Below are 19,326 nucleotides of genomic sequence, written 5' to 3' on the forward strand. Positions count from 1 at the left end.
GGTTAAGCGTCCTGTCGTATCGGTGTCCTGTCGTATCGGTTGGCAGCAACAATGAGCGGCAAAAAAGCTCGATGGTGCTTTCATTGAAAGCTTCATCACAATGCTAGAGATACTGCATCAGGCTAGTATGACCCGGCAGGCCACAGGAGACACATGTCGAGAGGAAAAGGCGATTTACGCGAGGAAGAGATCAACGGTTGATTTATAGAGTTTCCTAAAAAAAAGAAAAATAAAGGCAGCAAGACTTCGGTTTTGCTTGAGCAAACCCAAATCCAACCCGAACTCCTATCCCGTATTCCCGTCCCCCACCTCCACGGCACCGCCACCGCGGCATTTCTTCGCCCAACACCTCTCCTCCTCATCGCCGCCGCTCCCGTCACGCCACCTCCCTTCCATCCCCACCACCCACGCAAGCCCTCGCCTGCGCTGCCGCCGCCGCCTCCTATTTATCCAGCGCTTGCCCACCTGAGCCCGCCTCCATCAACCACCTGCCCCTTCCTTCCCTTGGCATCTACCGAAAGGTCCCAAATGGCGACGGCGTCTGTGGCTGCAGCTGGGGTGGAGGAGGGGTCGACGGCGGCGGCGCAGGCGGGGGGCGCCGAGATCGCCTTCTTCGACCTGGAGACGTCGGTGCCGCAGCGGGCCGGGCAGGGCTACGCGCTGCTCGAGTTCGGGGCTATCCTGGTGTGCCCGCGCCGTCTCGTCGAGGTCGCCTGCTACGCCACGCTCGTGCGCCCCGCCGACCTCGGCGTCGTCTCCGCCGCCTCCATGCGCTGCAACGGCATCACGCGCGACGCCGTCGCCGCCGCGCCGTGCTTCCGCGACGTCGCCGACAAGGCCTACGACCTCCTGCACGGTGAGCGCCCCGCGCCATCTAGTTTTTCCTTGTTTTGTTTCAACACCGGGAGCTGGTTCTCCCTACTACACGCCAAGGAGTTATTCCTAATTAATACTCCTACTGATCATTAGTAAGTCCAACAACATTAAAAACAGCAGCAGCAGTAGCCATGCTCCCCACTAAAAGAAATGAGCCTATCTGAATTTCCTCACCCAATCTCTGAATGAATGGTTGGCCTTCCTGTTTACTACGCGCAGTTCTCCCTGTAGGACTTCTGGAAAGACGACACCATCAGCGTGCTTTCATGGCAATAGGCCTCTACAGTAGTGTGTGTATGTGAATTTGTGGAGTGTTGCAGGAGCGGGTTAGCAATGATGGCTTCTTATGCAGTGGGACCGTTCTTTAATTTATGACTAGTGAATGAGGTTGTAGTTCTTGTTGCATATGGCTTGTAACTGAAGACCTCTGTAACCTTTCTTAGATGCAAGGTTGTCGGTAGAAATGTGTGCTTATTCTCAGGAGATGGAACGTCGGTGAAAACATTGTGTGGTCTTTTTTTCGGTATAATTGTTGTAGGATCATACTCCCTCCGTCCGGAAATACTTGTCCTAAAAATGGATATAATGGATGTATCTATAACTAAAATAAGTCTAGATTCATCCATTTTTAGGACAAGTATTTCCGGACGGAGGGAGTACATAAAGGAAATCCACACAGGAGGAAGTTAGAAGCATCATCTTTGCTTAGCTCTGAACCTGAATGTCTGCTTTTTTAAGTTGTTTACTGTGAAAGTTCTCACGACAACAATCTTACCAATTCCGTACAGGGAGGGTTTGGGCCGGGCACAACATTGTGAGGTTTGATGTACCAAGAATAAGGGAAGCATTCATCGAGATTGGCCGGCCACCTCCAGAGCCGAAGGGGATGATCGACACACTGCCTCTGCTTACCCAGCGGTTTGGGAGGAGAGCAGGAGACATGAAGGTACACAAGCTTGTGTTGATGTAGAGTCACTTATAGTTTGTAAAAGGAGATTTTTGACTTACATAACGGTGAATCATATGGACAGTTGAGTTTTCACTTGAGATGAAAAACATATGACATTTCCAGCAAAATAAACAGTTGACAGTTCCTTATTGTGACAAGGAATATTCAGATGTTCTTATCTTGTCTACTGTATCTACAGATGGCAAGCTTGGCAAATTACTTTGGTCTAGGGAGGCAAAAGCACAGGTAGATGTTATGTTAATCCAGAAGTTACAATTTTGTCTGAATTCGGAATGCTTTGTTGCAACATCTAGGTCTAATTGTCACATTTGCCCACTATACACACACACACACACACTTAGTATCACTTCACTTCACTTCCTGGAACATGCCTTGTTAGGTTTCTATCCATTGTTCGTTCACTTGTCATGTTGCTCAGATTAGTATGTCTTGCATGCTGCTACTTGTGATGTCAGGGTAGTGTGATACATGAAATTTTTGTTGCACAATCCTTCATTTGACTTCCTACCTATCTAACATGTCTTGCAGCATGATGTAACTTAGGATACCTAGATCCAATCCACCCCTGATTTTGTCCATTACCATCTTAGATGCTTGTCTGAAAATTAGTATCTCCTAAACTATTAGATGACCCATGATGATTATTCTTTACAGATATATCATGCTGAGAAGAAGAGATGTCACGACTATATGTAGTCCAGCCCATTATATGTCTTGGCAACATCATGTCACTTAGTATACCCAGATCTAATCCAACCTGAACTTTGCCCCATCCCATCTTAGGTGCCTCATCTGAAAATCAGTATCCCTAAACGGCAAAGACTATTTACATGATTCTTCTTTATAAGTATAGCATGCGGAGTTCAAGAAATGTCACAATTATATGTCGCCCAGCCCATCCATTGTTACTCTTAGTACAAATTGATTGTTGCGAACAACCATCTGGTTGACGTGAATTACATCTGTTGCTCAGTGCGTTCATGATTGTGCCCAACTTTTGCTCAGTTTTGTATTAAGTTATATTTGCATTCCCTTCTGCAAGGAAAATCATTAACTACCAATTAATAGTTACAACTTGATATTATTATTTGCTGTGATTTTGTATTTCTTACATGAAACTGCATTGAATGATCTTGTACTAACTTGCTTTGCAATCTATCTCCAGGAGCCTGGATGATGTCAGGATGAACCTTGAAGTTCTCAAATATTGTGCTACAGTGTTGTTCCTGGTATGTTTGCTTCACTGCCTATTATTCAGACGACCTTCATGAAACATTTAATCATTTTTTAATATAGTTTCTGGATGGTTACCTTCTGCTACTTTTGTTTCCCTGAAATTACTATGGTGGTTTTTTCCTATCATTTTCTCATGCATTGGTCATTTGGAGTAGCTTTAATGGGCTGTTGAGATTTAACTATTGCAATATAGGCCTTGTACCAGCGGCAGGAGCATCATCAACTTATAACACATCTTTCATTTTCTTAATATGTTCCCTGTTTTGATAATTGTAGCTGTTACTTTTTTGCAAAACAAAGAAAAACATCCTAGTACAGATTGTAATAGCTGGGCTCTGCTAACTCGCATTGAATTTCGAGATCTTGAAGTACTGGCAGAAATAGTGCCCCCTCCATCCCTATTTAAATGGCGCGCTTGTTTCCCGTGATTAAACTTTGACCATCTTTTCACCAATAATATAGTAATTATATTTTACAAAAAAACTGCACCATTTGAAATTACATTTTAGTACGAATTGGATGGTATACTTTTTGTGACATATAACACACGTTTTGTTGGTCAAATTGATGGTCAAAGTTGAAGCTCGCAATACGTATGTGCCATGTGATTGGACAGAGGGAATACTAACTAGGGGAATAAAGAACCAATGAAGCATCGTATCATTATGACATGTTTCTAGACTCCATTAATCTATTCGACGTTTCAAGATAATCAATTGACAAAATCCTGATATTCCGCTAACAGGAGGCAAGTCTTCCGGAAGTGCTTATTGTTGAGAACCTTGTGGGTACAATTACAAGAAGCAAAACTGATGGAGCTACTTCTCCTGAGGTGAAGAAGCTTGAAGCAAACATGTCACCTGATTCTTCAAAACGACAACGTATTGTTTCTCAAGTCGACGGCTTAACAACAGATCAAGATAATCAAGAATCAGTTGATCTTGCAACGAACGGGGGATCTAGTGACTTGATATCCCACGTTGAGGAGATGAAATTAGATGCTTTTGTGCAGATGGATGTGAGTTTCAGTGGGTTCCTCGAGCCAGATGATGTATCAACTGAGTGCATCAAGATTTCTGCTTCCCCTTCTTACCAATTTAATCGAAGAACATTGATCAAGCACAAAGATAGTCTGCTACACCTCTGCTGTGCGGGCTTGAATATCCAGTTTGGAGTCGGTACAAAGTTCCTAGACACTGCAGGTCGTCAAAAGTTTAACATGTTGGTTGATATCCCCGAGAATCTAAGTAAGGTTCTAGAATTCTGTGATAATCAGGCCCAGAGATTTTTGCAAGATTCTGGTACCACTTCTGAGTGGAGGCCCCTGATAAAGAAGTACGGTTATGTGAATCGTCCAACCGTTCGCCTCAAGTGAGCCCTATTCCCCTTTCCATCTCTGTTCTCTGATTTGCTGCCTCACTTGTCTGATTTGTAATGTTGAAATACTTCTGCAGCATCCCTACCACTGCCAGCAGCGATGCTCCGCCCTACTCGACAGATATATACCAGAAAGGCCCGAGCGGTAACATTCAGAAGCTTGCTTTTAGCAAGGTGGATGCTGCGGAACTGGACTCCCTGTTTGTTCGGGGGAACAGGCTGGATGCGTTCTTCTCACTGGAAATATATGACTATCAGCAAAATGCTGGCATCCGGTTGGTTGCAAAGAGGCTGGTTGTACACTCCAAATAGCACCAGTCTATACCAGTGCTAGAAGCTAACTCTTGCACTAATTTAATTAATGGCTTTGATGTATTTATTAACATGTGAGTGTGAATAAGATCTGACCAGTAGCAGTCTAGCGGATGCTGATGTTGAACTACGGATCCAGATGTTGTAATTGATTCTAACAGGATATGTGTTCATTTGTTAATGGAAAGATCATGTATAGATTTATATATTTAGCAGAAGTTTAAAGATTTTCTTCTCCAAAACATTGCACGTGTATATTTAGTAAATAAGTGTGATGATAACTCTTGCACTAATTTAATTAATGGCTTTGCTGTATTTATTAACATGTGAGTGTGAATAAGATCTGACCAGTAGCAGTCTAACGGATGCTGATGTTGAACTACGGATCCAGATGTTGTAATTGATTCTAACAGGATATGTGTTCATTTGTTAATGGAAAGATCATGTATAGATTTATATATTTAGCAGAAGTTCAAAGATTTTCTTCTCCAAAACATTGCACGTGTATATTTAGTAAATAAGTGTGATGATAACTCTTGCACTAATTTAATTAATGGCTTTGCTGTATTTATTAACATGTGAGTGTGAATAAGATCTGACCAGTAGCAGTCTAGCGGATGCTGATGTTGAACTACGGATCCAGATGTTGTAATTGATTCTAACAGGATATGTGTTCATTTGTTAATGGAAAGATCATGTATAGATTTATATATTTAGCAGAAGTTTAAAGATTTTCTTCTTCAAAACATTGCACGTGTATATTTAGTAAATAAGTGTGATGATCCCGATCAGCATTATCATGTAGTGCGAGTTCATGGTTGAGAAAAGGTAAATATGTTGCATTTGACCATTCCGAGTGTTTCAGTTCAACTCTGAATATCCTGGTGATAAAAGGCTGGCAGCTACAGAATATGGAACATATTAGTTGTGTGTATCTACAAAACTGTTTGTGCTAAGGACCAACCAAATCTGCCATTGGTTGGATAGTTGGACGTTGGTGGTACTTCCAGCACACTTAAAACTAAAAAAAAAAATCATTGGTTTGACGCTTTGGTGTCTCTTTAGATAAAAGAAATCCCGAGTGTACAACACTTAAACTAAGAACCATAGCTTCAAACTTGTTGAGTTTGTTTTCTTTCCATGGTACGCACCAAAGCACCAGTAGGGTTACAGTTCCATTTCCGTTTGCAATTTGCACACCATGATACATCCAAAAAGTTCTATTAACTGGATCCCGTATCCCTTGAATCATCTTTTTTCCTCCTGGATTCCTATGGTTCAAATGCCGTCGTGCTTCCCGGTCCTTTTCATTTAGTGCTTCGACCCGAAGGGATAGCTTGATGATGGCAACCTCTCGAATGAGAAGGCGTCTGCGGTATGAAGAGATAGCAACTTGGATGCCAAGGGACAAAACGTCTGTCTTTGCATGTAAATGTCGTTGTTATTGTTGCTGATCGATAACAACTTGGATGCCAAGGGACAAAACGTCTGTCTTTGCATGTAAATGTCATTGTTATTGTTGCTGATGATGATGCAGATGCAAAAATGGGCAAGCAACAGTCAGCGTAAATCTGCTCCCTGAGTTGAATTGGCCGTGCACCGCTTGCAAGTATGCATGGTGTACCAGATAACGAGAAGACGGAATTTCAGCAGGTCTACTGATTTCTGCCTACTGACTTGTGATTTTGTGAGCATACACGCATTGAAAGTACACCAGAGGTGTGGTTTGTTCACTAAACATTCCATGGAGAACCGACCTGTGCTTATAGAGCACAAAGGTGCCAAAGGGTGGAACTGTAAGAGTAGAGAGAGAGATGTTGATCCACGCTTTTATTCAATCAACAGGCAGTAGTATATATACATGCGGTAGGACTTATCTATCCTAACTGATCGCTAGAGAGCCGGTCCTCGCAGGAGAGTAGCGTGAGGATTTGAGATCCCTGGCGATCGGGGTGAGGCGTCGTGGAAGGAGCCGGTCCTGCATGCAGGGAGTAGACGCGGCTGCATGCCTAGGCGTGGGCGTGGGCGCCGCTGCATGCAGGTATAGCTTGCCCGCCAAGGCAGGAGCTACACCGGCTGGGAGTCCCACGTAGAAGCCTCCTGGGAGTTTGTTTCACCCCCCCCCCCCCCCCCCCCCCCGGCAGTCGATGCCTCGCCGTCGGAGATGCAGAGGCCGGAGCGAAACTCCCGGAACACCGTCGGTGGAAGGCCCTTGGTCATAACGTCGGCGAACTGTTGCGCCGTCGGAACATGAAGAACGCGAACATGCCCGAGTGCCACCTTCTCGCGGACGAAGTGGATGTCGAGCTCGATGTGCTTGGTGCGACGATGATGAACAAGGTTGGCGGAGAGGTACACCGCCGAGACATTGTCGCAGTAGACCACCGTTGCTTTGGCGACACCACAGTGGAGCTCGGTGAGGAGTTGTCGGAGCCAGGAGCACTCGGCGACGGCATTGGCGACGACGCGATATTCGGCCTCCGCGCTAGAGCGAGACACCGTGGGATGTCGTTTAGACGACCACGATACCAACGAAGGCCCCATGTAGATGCAGTAGCCGGAGGTAGAGCGACGAGTGTCCGGGCAGCCGGCCCAGTCAGCGTCAGAGTAGGCCACGAGGTCGAGCGACGAGGAGGCGGTGAGAGTGAGGCCGAGCGAAGGGGAGCCGCGGATATAGTGAAGGATCCGCTTCACCAAGGTACAGTGCACGTCGCGCGAGGCATGCATATGAAGACAGACCTGCTGGACGACATACTGAAGGTCTGGACGGGTCAGCGTCAAGTATTGGAGAGCGCCGACGATGCTGCGATAAAAGGAGGCGTCGGAGAAGGGCACGCCGGCCTGCCCGGAGACCTTGCCGGTGGTGTCGATGGGTGTAGACGCCGTCTTGCAGTCGGACATGCCAGCGCGCTCCAGGAGCTCGAGAGCATATTTCCGCTGGCAGAGGAAAAAGCCGTCGGAGCGGCGCGCGACCTCCACGCCAAGGAAGTAGTGGAGAGGCCCGAGATCTTTCAAGGCAAACTCGCGCTGAAGGAGCCCGACGAGATGACGAAGGAGAGCATCGGTGGAGGCGGTGAGGACAATGTCGTCGACGTACAGCAAGAGGTAAGCCATGGCGTCGCCGCGGCGGTAGACGAACAGCGACGCGTCGGACCTGGCGATGACGAAGCCGATGCCGACCAGGAACGCGGTGATGCGTTGGTACCAGGCGCGAGGGGCCTGTTTGAGCCCGTAGAGGGAGCGAGAGAGCAGGCAGACATCATTAGGGCGGGCGGAGTCGACGAAGCCGGCCGGCTGCTGATAAAACACCTGCTCCGTCAGGTGTCCATGGAGAAACGCGTTGGAGACGTCAAGCTGGTGGACGCCCCACCGGCGTGAGACGGCGAGCTGGAGGACGCAGCGAATCGTGCCGGGTTTCACAACGGGGGCGAAGGTGTCGGTGAAGTCGAGCCCCGCACGTTGTCGAAAGCCCCGGACGACCCAGCGAGCCTTGTAGCGGTCCAGAGAGCCGTCAGGGCGGAGCTTATGCCGAAAAACCCACCGGCCGCTGATGATGTGGGCACGAGGCGGGAGTGGAACGAGCTGCCAGGTGCGGTTCCGGAGAAGCGCATCGTATTCCTCCTGCATGGCGGCGCGCCAGTGGGGGTCCCGGAGCGCCGAGTGGACGGACGGAGGAACCGGCGAAGGAGGGGCGGTGGTGGCGGCGCAGACGTACTCGGCGGAGGAGTACCGCTGGCTGGGACGACGAACCCCGGCGCGGGCGCGGGTGACGACGCCTGTCGGTGCAGGGGGCGGGGCGACCGCCCCTGGAGAAGGCGAGGAAGAGGCCGCCGGCGCTGGAGCCGTAGTGGAGGGAGTGGCGGCCGAAGCGGGCGACCCAGAGGGTGGAGTAGACTGGGCCGCACCACCAGCTGGCGATGGAGACGCCACATGCGGGGTCGAGGCGGCGGCGTCTGCATGCGGTGGAGCGGACGAAGCCACGTGAGGAGAGGCGGCAGCTGCATGCACGGGAGGAGACGTGCGCGCGCGGGGGCGGCCAGGGGTGCTGGGAGTAGAAGCACCGAAGAGCGCCGAGGTGCAGGCGACGAGGGTGCAGGCGCCGAGGACGAAACGAGAGCCTGCTGAAACGGAAAAACGGACTCGTCAAAGTGCACATGGCGAGAGATGAAGACGTGCCCAGAAGCCGGGTCGAAGCAACGGAAGCCCTTGGTGTTGGGAGGGTAGCCGAAGAAGACGCAGGGAACGGATCGGGGAGCAAGCTTGTGCGGGGCGGTGGCAAGGAGATTGGGGTAGCAGAGGCAGCTGAAGACCCGGAGGTTGTCATAGGAGGGAGGGTGACCGAAGAAGAGGTGGTGGGGAGTGAAGTTGCCGCGAGTGCGGCAGGGGCGGATGTTGAGAGTGTGGGTGGCGGTGTTGAGAGCCTCAGGCCAGTAGCGGTTGGGAACGGCAGCGTGTAGGAGGAGAGCGCGGACCGCGTCGTTGAGTGTGCGAAGAACGCGCTCAGCACGCCCATTCTGCTGGGATGTATAGGGGCAGGTGAGGCGGAGTATGGCGCCGTGGGCGGGGAGCAGAGAATGCACACCGTGGTTGTCGAATTCGCGCCCGTTGTCGGTTTGAAGACCGAGAATGGGGCGGGAAAACTGTGTACGGACAAACGCAAAGAAGGAGGTAAGCGTAGAAAGCACGTCCGATTTGGTGCGAAGGGGGAACGTCCAGACAAAGTGTGAAAAGTCATCAAGAAGAACCAGATAGTATTGAAACCCGGAGTTGCTGATGATCGGAGAGGTCCATACATCACAGTGTAACAATTCAAAGGAAAAACTAGAGACATGAGTAGAGGAAGAAAAGGGAAGGCGGGTGCTCTTGCCCAAGCGACAAGCAGAACAAGAGTGGGGAGCACGTTTATTACAAATAAAGGAGCCACAACGAAGAAGGCGATCCATGGTGGAGGTGCCGGGGTGCCCGAGCCGAGCATGCCAGAGGTCAACGCCGGCGAGAAGGGCGACAAGAGCACGGTTGGGGAGCGACGGCCGGAGCGGGTAGAGATCGCCGGGGCTATCACATCGGAGAAGCACCGTCTTGGTCTGCAGGTCCTTAATGGAGAAACCAAAGGGGTCAAATTCAACGAAAACGGAATTTTGGCGAGTAAGAGCACGAACGGAGACGAGATTAGTAATGAGATGAGGAGAGACAAGCACGTCATAAAGTTTGATAGGAGAGTCAGAGGGGAGGGAGAGAGCACCGCGGTGGGTGATGGGGAGAGAGGAGCCATCCCCGACCACGATGCGGGTGGAGGTAGGAAAGGGTTGAGAGTGAGAAAGGATACCGAGGTGGGAAGCCATGTGAGAGGACGCGCCGGTGTCCATGAACCAGTCGCCGTTGCCGGAGTAGGTGGCCGGCGAGGGGGCCTGGTGCAGGGCCGCCAGGAGGGCGGGATCCGGCAAAGCAGACGGAGCGCCGGAGTGACCGAGCCAATGCGCCGGAAGCGCTGGCGGCCAGGTGGTGGGGGGCGGCGAGGGGTAGCCGCCGGGTGCGGCCAGCAGCGCCTGGTGGCTGGCTGGACGTGAGCCCAGTATGCCCGGGTGCGGGGCACGGGTGGGAGGAAGAGCCCATGCATGGACTACCCCAGTCCACGGGTTGACCCCGCCGAACCAAGGCGCAGGCGCAGGTTCAGGAGAGGCAGCAGGGCGCCCGGCAGGAGCGGTGCCGGCGGCACGGGGGCGGCCGTCAGGGCCCCTCTTCTTCTTGCGAGCGTGGCCGGACGGAGAGGAGCCGGGCGTAGGAGACGGCGCCGCCGGGGGAGTGGTGCGCGCGGCGAGGGCGGCCTGGGAGCGCTGTAGGGTAGACTGGCGCATCCGCCGTTCCTCGAGGCGCAGATAGTTGACGGCGCGAGCGAACGTCGGTTCGGTGAGGAGGTTGAGGTTGGAGGCGGCGTTGGCGTAGTCCGATCCGAGCCCACGGATGAGGTTCGTGAGCATGGTGGTGTCGGAGACGGGGGCGCCGACGTCGCGGAGCTCGTCGACGAGGACCTTGAGGCGAAGGCAGTAGTCGAAGAGCCCCATGCCCTCCTGGGAGAGATTGTAGAACTCCGTGGTGAGAAGGACTTGGCGCTGGAGTTGGTTGTCGAGGAAGAGCTGGTAGATGGACGTCCAGACGCCGAGAGCCGAGTCGTCGCCGCGGATGACGTGAGACAGAACCTCGGTGCTGATGGTGCGGTAGAGCCACTTGATGGTGGCGTCAATCCCCATCCAGTTGGCGTCGTCGTGCATGGTGCGAGCGTCGACCGAGCCGTCGACGTGATCCCGAATCTGGAATTCGCGGAACGTCAACGAGAAGTAGGTACGCCAGGTGGAGAAGGAGGGTGTGTGGAGGTCGAGCACAACGGGAACGTGGTCCTGGATGTGGATGAGGCGGATGCTGGCGGCGGAGGCGGGTTCGAGGACGGCGAACGGGTTGAGGTCGTCGGAGAGAGGGGAGTGAGGGGAGCGAGGAGAGGCCATGCCGGCAGCAGAGAGCGGAAGCGAGGAGAAGATCAGAGAGTAACTGATACCATGTAAGAGTAGAGAGAGAGATATGTTGATCCACGCTTTTATTCAATCAACAGGCAGTAGTATATATACATGCGGTAGGACTTATCTATCCTAACTGATCGCTAGAGAGCCGGTCCTCGCAGGAGAGTAGCGTGGGCGAGGATTTGAGATCCCTGGCGATCGGGATGAGGCGTCGTGGAAGGAGCCGGTCCTGCATGCAGGGAGTAGACGCGGCTGCATGCCTGGGCGTGGGCGTGGGCGCCGCTGCATGCAGGTATAGCTTGCCCGCCAAGGCAGGAGCTACACCGGCTGGGAGTCCCACGTAGAAGCCTCCTGGGAGTTTGTTTCATCAGGAACTTTTCCACAACAAAACATAGATCCACATTTAAAATATATAAATAAATAAATAACGGTACTAGGTACAACCATATTGTGCTATCAAACAGAGGTTTCTGTTTCCTCAAACATATCACAGAGTGCCTCAGGCTCAAGTGGACTGTGTGAACCAGCCATACTTGTATGGAGGCAGCAGGCTCAAGAGGACAATGTGAACCAAGCATATGTGCATGGGAGACGACGTGCTCAAAAGAAGCAATGTGAACACTGGTGAGAACCGGCGCAGCAAAATGGCGATGCAGTGCCATTGGAGAAGAGTGAAGAGCTCATCTTCATCCTTCCCCGATGGACGCCAACACCCATCACAACTAGGTTCCGCCACCCTGAGACCACCATATTAGATCCTCCCATGGTGGAATGTCTAGCTGAGTTAAGAGGTGTAACTCTGTTTCTGTAGCTTCTCCCAATGCATAAAATGCATGGATGCTCTACCTAGATCTTTGTTTCCCTCCAATATTCCAGCTACTAAATATGAGTCTATCTCACACATCCCTCAAATGAAATGATAATATGAGGCTACTTGCATTCATGGAGCAGTGGTCATGGCACTATACAAATATAAAGCATTGTTTTCACCTTCCTGTTAACTTCATGCATGAGATGTATCCATGCAAAAACTATGTGGTGGCCATTCAGGAGTTGTGAGTGGCATGCTTTTGCCATGCCCGTCAGTATTTGCTCAACAGTTAAGCATGATGTTGCCATGATGCATGTACATTATGTAATGTAGTCCTCGTTGCACCACCGTCATGCTATGCAGGACCAGAATCCACAAAGAGAACAAACCCCATGATTATATAATATCAGGAATCAGCTATAATATTTGTTATTAACTGAGTTTAAACTAAGCATAGATTCTTTTTTCAAATAAAAGATTCTTACTTCTTGACTCTCATAAATTGCAAGTACTGTTTCTGCAAGCACACATGCACAAAGCAATACAGTATCCATGTTGCATAGTTCAAGTCACACACCACAGCTATTCTCAGAGAGGTAACTTACATTCTCTCTAGTTTCTTCAGATTACTATGGGAATCTGATATCACCAGTCCTGCCTAAGAAACGGTCTATAACGTGGTGAGCTATCGATACCAAATTCAAAGTTGATGAAGAGAACAAGAGAGAATTGCATTGACTGTTTAGTAATGTTGCGTTATGCTGGTGAATGTGTTCAGCAACTAGCCAAATGAAATGATAATATGAGGCTAATTGCATCCATTTAGTAGTGGTAATAGCACTCTCTGCAAATATATAGCATAGTTTTCACCTCCATATTAACTCCATGCATGTGATGTAGCCATACAAAACAATGTTTTTTTTTAGACAACGGGCCTCCCCTGTTGATTTCCATTAAAGAATCCGCCACAAAGTTCTTACAAGCCAAAGTATCAAAGGAAAAAAAAACAATGCAAAAACTATGCAATAGACACGAGTAGCATTGTATTGCCACGGGCTACACTGGCTTAATTCTTACTGCTTACCTAGTTTGAACAGTGCCACCAGCCATAATCTTCACACGAGTCTCCTAGGCAAGAAGAATGTTGACAATCTGAGAGGCTCTTCTGAGTCAAATTCAAATCATATTGCTGCAGCAACAATTCTTTGCTAATGATCATTTTCATTTACCATCCACAGGAGCACTTTTCATCTTGAGAGGGTCAGATGCTATTCTCCACCAAACTAATTAACAGCGTATCAATGTGGATAACTGCAATCCCCAGCAGTAAATAGAAATACATTTAGGGAGACCAAGAGGAACCAAGAAACTGGCCAAGCAGATTAGTCACCTGAAAAGGCAAACAAAATGCAATGTCGTTGCATAGCTTCCCACTGATTAGACAACTTTGGATAAATGTAAATGGGAAATAACATTTCTTTTCATCTCATAGTTTCAGTCAGCGGAAAAGAAAAAAATGACAGCATCAACGAGTAAAACTATGTTCATCTCAAAAAGTTCTAAATATGGTCCAGCTCCTGTTTTGAATCATTTAAATTAGGAATTACATAGCATTTAGTAATTGACATAGAGCCATAAAGTACTCCAGGACTCATTTTGATCAACCAAGCAAAAACAGTAACCAACTTTACTCTCATAATTAACTGCTTTAAGAATATGATTCTCATGAATATAAGATTTAATAAGGCATACCTTTTGTCTGGAATCAGGCAAAGACTGATCAGTCATGCTATCATCAACCATGACATCCTCATTGATGTTTATAGCATCCCTTTGTGATATCCTGGCTGGATTTCTTTCATAAGTTATAATCTCTTCATATGCCTTCTGTAAGATATCTTTTGCTGCTTTGTACACTGTCTCTGACCCAGATCCTTTCTCAGCACATCTGATGGCATCAGCACATAGAGCATCATAACGGCTTGTAATGGACTGACAAACATCGTCTTGATGGTTTTTGCAGTTGTATTCTAATAAACCACCATCTCTGGCCTTCCTTGTCCAACGCTTCAAAAAGTAATCAGGTGGAAGTAAATGTGGATCAGCGATTATGAATACTCCAAGAATATGACGGCATAAAATACCTGAGAACTCAAAGTATTTGCAACTACATTTTGCCATCTTATTGGAAGCATTGTAGGTCACACAGAATGTATCTGATGAATTTTCATCTTTCATGATGTTGTATTCACTTATGCAGTCATCTTTAGTTTTCTGAATAATATATGCCAAAGACTCTGTAAATTCCTCCTGAAATTTACTAAAGACTGCTTTGGTGTAGGTACGAGCTGCCTGCTTTTCCATTGGTGATGCAGTCTTTGTCCTCATCAAATTTAAAGAAGTGTCCATATCTGCTTTTGCTTCTTCCTCATAATGGGTTTCTATGCTCAAATCAAATTGGGTTAGAAAAACTTCCAGTGTCACCTTTGTACTGAAATACTTCTTGTAGAAATCATTCATGGTTTCTAGCTTCTGCGCTTTAGATATTTCTGCACAGAATGTATCCATCAGGTACAAAGGAACCCATTTTTGGCGGATATTGTAAATTGCTTGAAGCCATGTATTATTTCTCAAGTCATAAGTGTCAAGGATTGACCTCCACACTGTTTCAAATGTGTTGATCGTTTCAGACTCAATAATACAGCTTTCTAACTCATCACTTAAAGTAGGATGCTCTGAGTATATATGAGCTAACTTCTGTTTGGTTCTACTCAAAATGAGCCACTTACAGAAGCGGTGACAGGTATGCGGAAAAACCTTTCCAATTGCGGCTTTCATGGCCCGATTTTGGTCGGTAACTAATGAACATGGTGCCTTCCCACTCATTGCTGCCAGCCACGTTTCAAATAGCCAAACAAATGAGCATTCAGTCTCTTCCATAAGCAATGCACATCCAAACATAACACGGTGAAGATGATGATTGACTCCTGAGAAGGTAACAAAGGGCATCATATACTTGTTCTTCTTATATGTTGTGTCAAATGTAACAGCATCCCCAAAATGCTGATAAGCAAGTTTAGCTCTAGAATCGGCCCAAAAAACATTCATTAGGCAGCTATTCTTGTCTACCTGTATGGCATGGAAGAAAGCAGGGTCATTGGCTTGCATCTTCTTCAAATAATCAAGAAGACCTTGAGAGTCCCCGCCTTCCCCAAGAACATTCTGCCTCAGAAAGGGCACCCCGTTTGAGCCCATCATAGTGATCTTATTGGAGGCATCAAGCAAACCTCTATCACGAAGATACCCAACTCTACTACAGGTGCCAAGGTTATGATTGTGAGCTGTTTCAAGCTTGGAAACAACCCAATGGTTTGATTCTCTGACCACCTCCATCATAGCATTGCAACCTTCCCGCATAGACATCCTCTCACGCTTCTTTGTAGCCTCACCTGATGATGGATCCTTCTTTCTGTACATGCCTTCCCTTGAGCAAACAAACCTCCTCATGACGACAACCTCCTCTGCACCTTTCGAACGGCGAGACCTACCAACACGGAAGGGAAATCCAAGATGCCTGGCATACTCATTGTAGAAAGTCTTTGCTGCTTCATCAGATTCAAATGTCATACCTAGCAATGGCTCTTTAGGATCCTCTGGAGGTACAAAGTCTTTCATGGCATCCTGCTCCATAATACCACCAACTGAAGCAGCTATTCCTGCTTCTATGACCGGACCTCCGAGAATCAGATTGTCGTTCTGGACAGACCGAGCATTGGTGTCCAAGGACATGAGGCAATCAACATAATCCGCAATCAGCTCATCGCCTTCACTCCTTGCAGCTTCCATCAGTGTATATCAAGTTCTGCACACATCCATCACAGAATGATATGTATCATCACTTGCACATGGAGGCAGAGCTAGGATCTCAAGCCAAGATACAGCGATTAACAAAAAAAAATCCACTGGAGTTTAAAATATAGTAGTTCAAAATAACAGCAATTGAAGTACAGATTGATCTTTATAAGGATAGTATCTTCAATAGTTTAGTTCAATTACAAAAAATAAGAACAAAAATAGAATTTAACTCTATGATAATGTCGGACGCTTTCCACACCAAAAATTTGCACATTAGCCACAAATCAATTCATCACTACATGTAACAGAGCGCTCCGCTATGCCCAGCTATAGCCGCGTCCTCTACATGCGATTTTAGGGAGGCTGGGGTGTGCATATTTCTGTATCCTATCTTCTATTGTCAGGGGATGGTCAATGTGACCTGCCCGCGTGGCATTTTGACCCATGCCACGTAGACAGAGGGCCCAACCGCCTGACAAGAAATATACATTGGAGGCCCTAAAAGTTTCTGGGCAGTGTCAAATTAGTCCTACTTCTTTCAAAATGCACGTTTAGGTCCTACTTCTATAGTAAGTGGTTCACCGGAGGTCCTTTTCTGCACGATCGTTCGCTGACCTGCTTGGTTGCGCGTTGACCCACGCCACGTCAACTTAGGGTCACTAGCAGATGAGGAACATTGCAAAAAAAAGAACTATTTTTTTGCCGCTATCGGCCCGTAGCTATGTGATTTACTCTACACTCTGTCACAATCACTAGCTGTAGGCATTGATTTAGTTCGATTTGCACTGTTTCATTAAGTTTGAGAAACTGCTTGCTCTGATTTGAGGTTAGGCGGTAGGAGCTTGTGGAGGACGCAGCGCCGCCAGCGATGCTGCAACGCTCCTCTTCGTCACCCGCTTCCCTACCGAGGAGCTTGCTGCCCCAGCCATGGCGACGGTGTGGGCATGAGAGAGAGAGAGAGATTTGGTAGGGGCTGGGGAATGTTTGGGGGGGGGGGGGGGTACAGGGGGCTTTTCTGTAAAAAAGAGAGCAACCGCAGCGGTCTCTAAGTTGACGTGGCATGGGTCAACACGTCACGCAAGCAGGTGAGCGAACGGTTGTGCAAAAAAGAACCTCGGGTGAACCACTTACTATAGAACTAGGACCTAAACGTGCATTTTGAAAGAAGTAGGACTAAAGTTACACTGTCCAGAAACTTTTAGGGCCCCCAGTGTATATTTCTCGCCTGGCGGTTGGGCCCTCAGTCGACGTGGCATGGGTCAACATGCCATGCGGGCAAGTCAGCGAGCACTTGTGAAAAAAGGACCTCGAGCGAACCATTTACTAAAGAATTAGGACCTAAATATGCATTTTGGAAGATTTAGGACTAAAGTGACACCCCGACGAAACTTTTAGGACCTTCAGTGTATTTAACTCTTTCTCAAATCTTACCATAACAAATCTGAACACCATACAGGTTATAACTGATTTGCTCAAATCTGAACCTATTCAGCCAACATGTTTGCTGTGTGTAGCAGTCAGACTGGCAATCACATCCATGGTGGCCCTCAACACTTAGAGTCCCTTGTTCCAATTGTCATGCCCATGGCCTGCATTCAAGAAAGCTCTTAAATTCATAGTGGTTGCTTGAAGCAAAGTCGGGATCCTTATCTCTTAGGTAGTTCACTGCCAAAACAAAGTATATACAGGAAAGCAAAAGGCTAAGAGGGACATGCAAAAGCTTGTAACAGCAAAAGAAACCATACTGAAATATTAAGAAACAATCGAGCCTAGTAACCAAACCACCATCATAAATTGTTTGCGTGAATAAAAGACATAAGTTTATGCGGATATATGGAGCAAAAATATTAACTCTTCTGTTGGAACAACCACCAGTCAAACGATTCATAGGGGAACCGAAAAACTAATAACAGAAGCTAGGAGACAAAATTTATACCTGAGCAGAACTGGATGTGTGTCATTCTTTACTAATGCCCCTTACCTCATTAAGCTTCGCACAATTACCAAGACTACATGCACAGGTGGATAGAAACAAACAGTAAAAGCTAGCACGACACTAAAAATCACACATAGCAAAGCATTCTGAAGCACAACAATTGCCAGCTCATATACATCTGCTAAATAGCTTACTAACATGAATTCTTCAATGTATGGACCACTTACTTCTACAAAAGCATCATTCATTATTCATATTCAGTCTATGCACCACTTCATTGCATAGATGCAAAAGAATGAAATGTCAAGCCTTCCTTCCTGAACTGCCACTTGGTGATATTGTGTAAGGTAAAGCATGCCACATCGAGTACTGAAGTTAAAAAGGTATTTTTGGTTGCCATAACTAAAATGTGAGAGTAAGTGTATCATGGAAGCCTACACAAATTAACCAGGCGAACTCTAAAACTGGAAGCATATTAAGGGCCTGTTTGGGACTGCTTCAATTCATCAAAATCAGCTTCACTTTATCAAATTCACTTTGAAGCAATTTCATACAGAAGCTATAGCACTATTAAAAGAATGTTTGGCTTCCATCTAGCTCCAGCTTTAAAAATAGAAAATCTGATGGAAAGAATCTATTTGATTGGTTGAGGGGGAAGAAATGAAGGGGTATCCACTTACTGGTGGCAGTGGTGGGTAATTTCCCCCCAACTCTAGCTTCTAGAGTATTTTGAAGCACCCTCTAAGGAACTTCATAAAAACTTTAAAGTTATATCCCAGATTCTTTTTTTTTTTGCGGAGCGGCATATCGTGAAGCTACCCGTTTGGCTTGTCTTTTCTGAAGCAGAGCTGAATTTTAAGGGGCAGAGCAGTCCCAAACAGGCCTTAAAATCGTGAAATTAGACATCAGCTATTTATCAAATGTAGAAATCAAGTAAGGGGAATCAGGAATTATTATCTCTATTGGCCATGACAAGAGAAGAGTTACAGTATGGGGAATGACATCAGTCAAAGGGGTGAACGAACCCAGGAAAAGAGACCATCAAGGTCACGGCGGCAGCACGTCCGAGAAAGGACTAAGGACTGTCGATGTCGCCTTCGCGGAGCGCCGGGGGGGGGGGGGGGGGGGGCGTTTGCAGGCGGTGGGGGCGAGCAGAGCGGAGGAGGCCGAACGGGGACTACTGTGCTGGGGAGCAGATGGAGGTCGAGAGCCAGCGGCGGCGGCGGGGAATGGCGGAGCGGCGCACCTACATGGGACAGTTCAGAGCGTCTCCGACAGCATGAGGCAAATACGGACTAATTTTTCTAGGGTTTATAGAACAAAAAACATTCCTCAAACCAATGTGAGGTCAAAGAAAATTTAGCTAATCTAGCTAGTTCATGAGCTACTTTATTTGCTTCTTTATTACTATGTTCGAATCTTGAAATAATGAAATTACACG

The 19,326-nt window shown here is 47.7% G+C and overlaps 2 protein-coding genes across 4 annotated transcripts; one reads left to right on the forward strand and one right to left on the reverse strand.

The window, feature by feature from the left end:
• The first annotated feature begins 261 nt into the window (after positions 1–261).
• LOC123396511 (protein NEN1) lies at positions 262–5,479 on the forward strand. Its single transcript, XM_045091427.1, has 6 exons — positions 262–856; positions 1,665–1,822; positions 2,025–2,071; positions 3,012–3,075; positions 3,828–4,453; positions 4,537–5,479. Exons 1-6 carry the CDS (start codon positions 529–531, stop codon positions 4,769–4,771), a joined length of 1,458 nt encoding a protein of 485 aa, XP_044947362.1. The 5' UTR covers positions 262–528; the 3' UTR covers positions 4,772–5,479.
• A 7,568-nt stretch (positions 5,480–13,047) lies between these two features.
• LOC123397094 (protein FAR1-RELATED SEQUENCE 5-like) lies at positions 13,048–19,008 on the reverse strand. 3 transcript variants are annotated; one of them, XM_045091777.1, is made up of 4 exons: positions 18,911–19,008; positions 17,381–17,538; positions 13,847–15,956; positions 13,048–13,484 (listed from the first exon to the last, which is right to left on the reverse strand). In XM_045091777.1, the coding sequence occupies exons 3-4, from the start codon at positions 15,938–15,940 to the stop codon at positions 13,437–13,439; spliced, it is 2,142 nt and encodes a 713-aa protein (XP_044947712.1). In that variant the 5' UTR covers positions 15,941–15,956; positions 17,381–17,538; positions 18,911–19,008; the 3' UTR covers positions 13,048–13,436. The 3 variants fall into 3 exon arrangements, with proteins under 3 accessions (XP_044947712.1, XP_044947711.1, XP_044947713.1); XM_045091776.1 differs by having other exon boundaries at positions 18,566–19,008; XM_045091778.1 differs by lacking the exons at positions 17,381–17,538; positions 18,911–19,008 and having other exon boundaries at positions 13,847–15,638; positions 15,724–15,814.
• Positions 19,009–19,326: the final 318 nt, after the last annotated feature.

This window comes from Hordeum vulgare, chromosome 5H (assembly GCF_904849725.1).
Source record: "Hordeum vulgare subsp. vulgare chromosome 5H, MorexV3_pseudomolecules_assembly, whole genome shotgun sequence".
In the NCBI taxonomy this organism is placed as follows: domain Eukaryota; kingdom Viridiplantae; phylum Streptophyta; class Magnoliopsida; order Poales; family Poaceae; genus Hordeum; species Hordeum vulgare.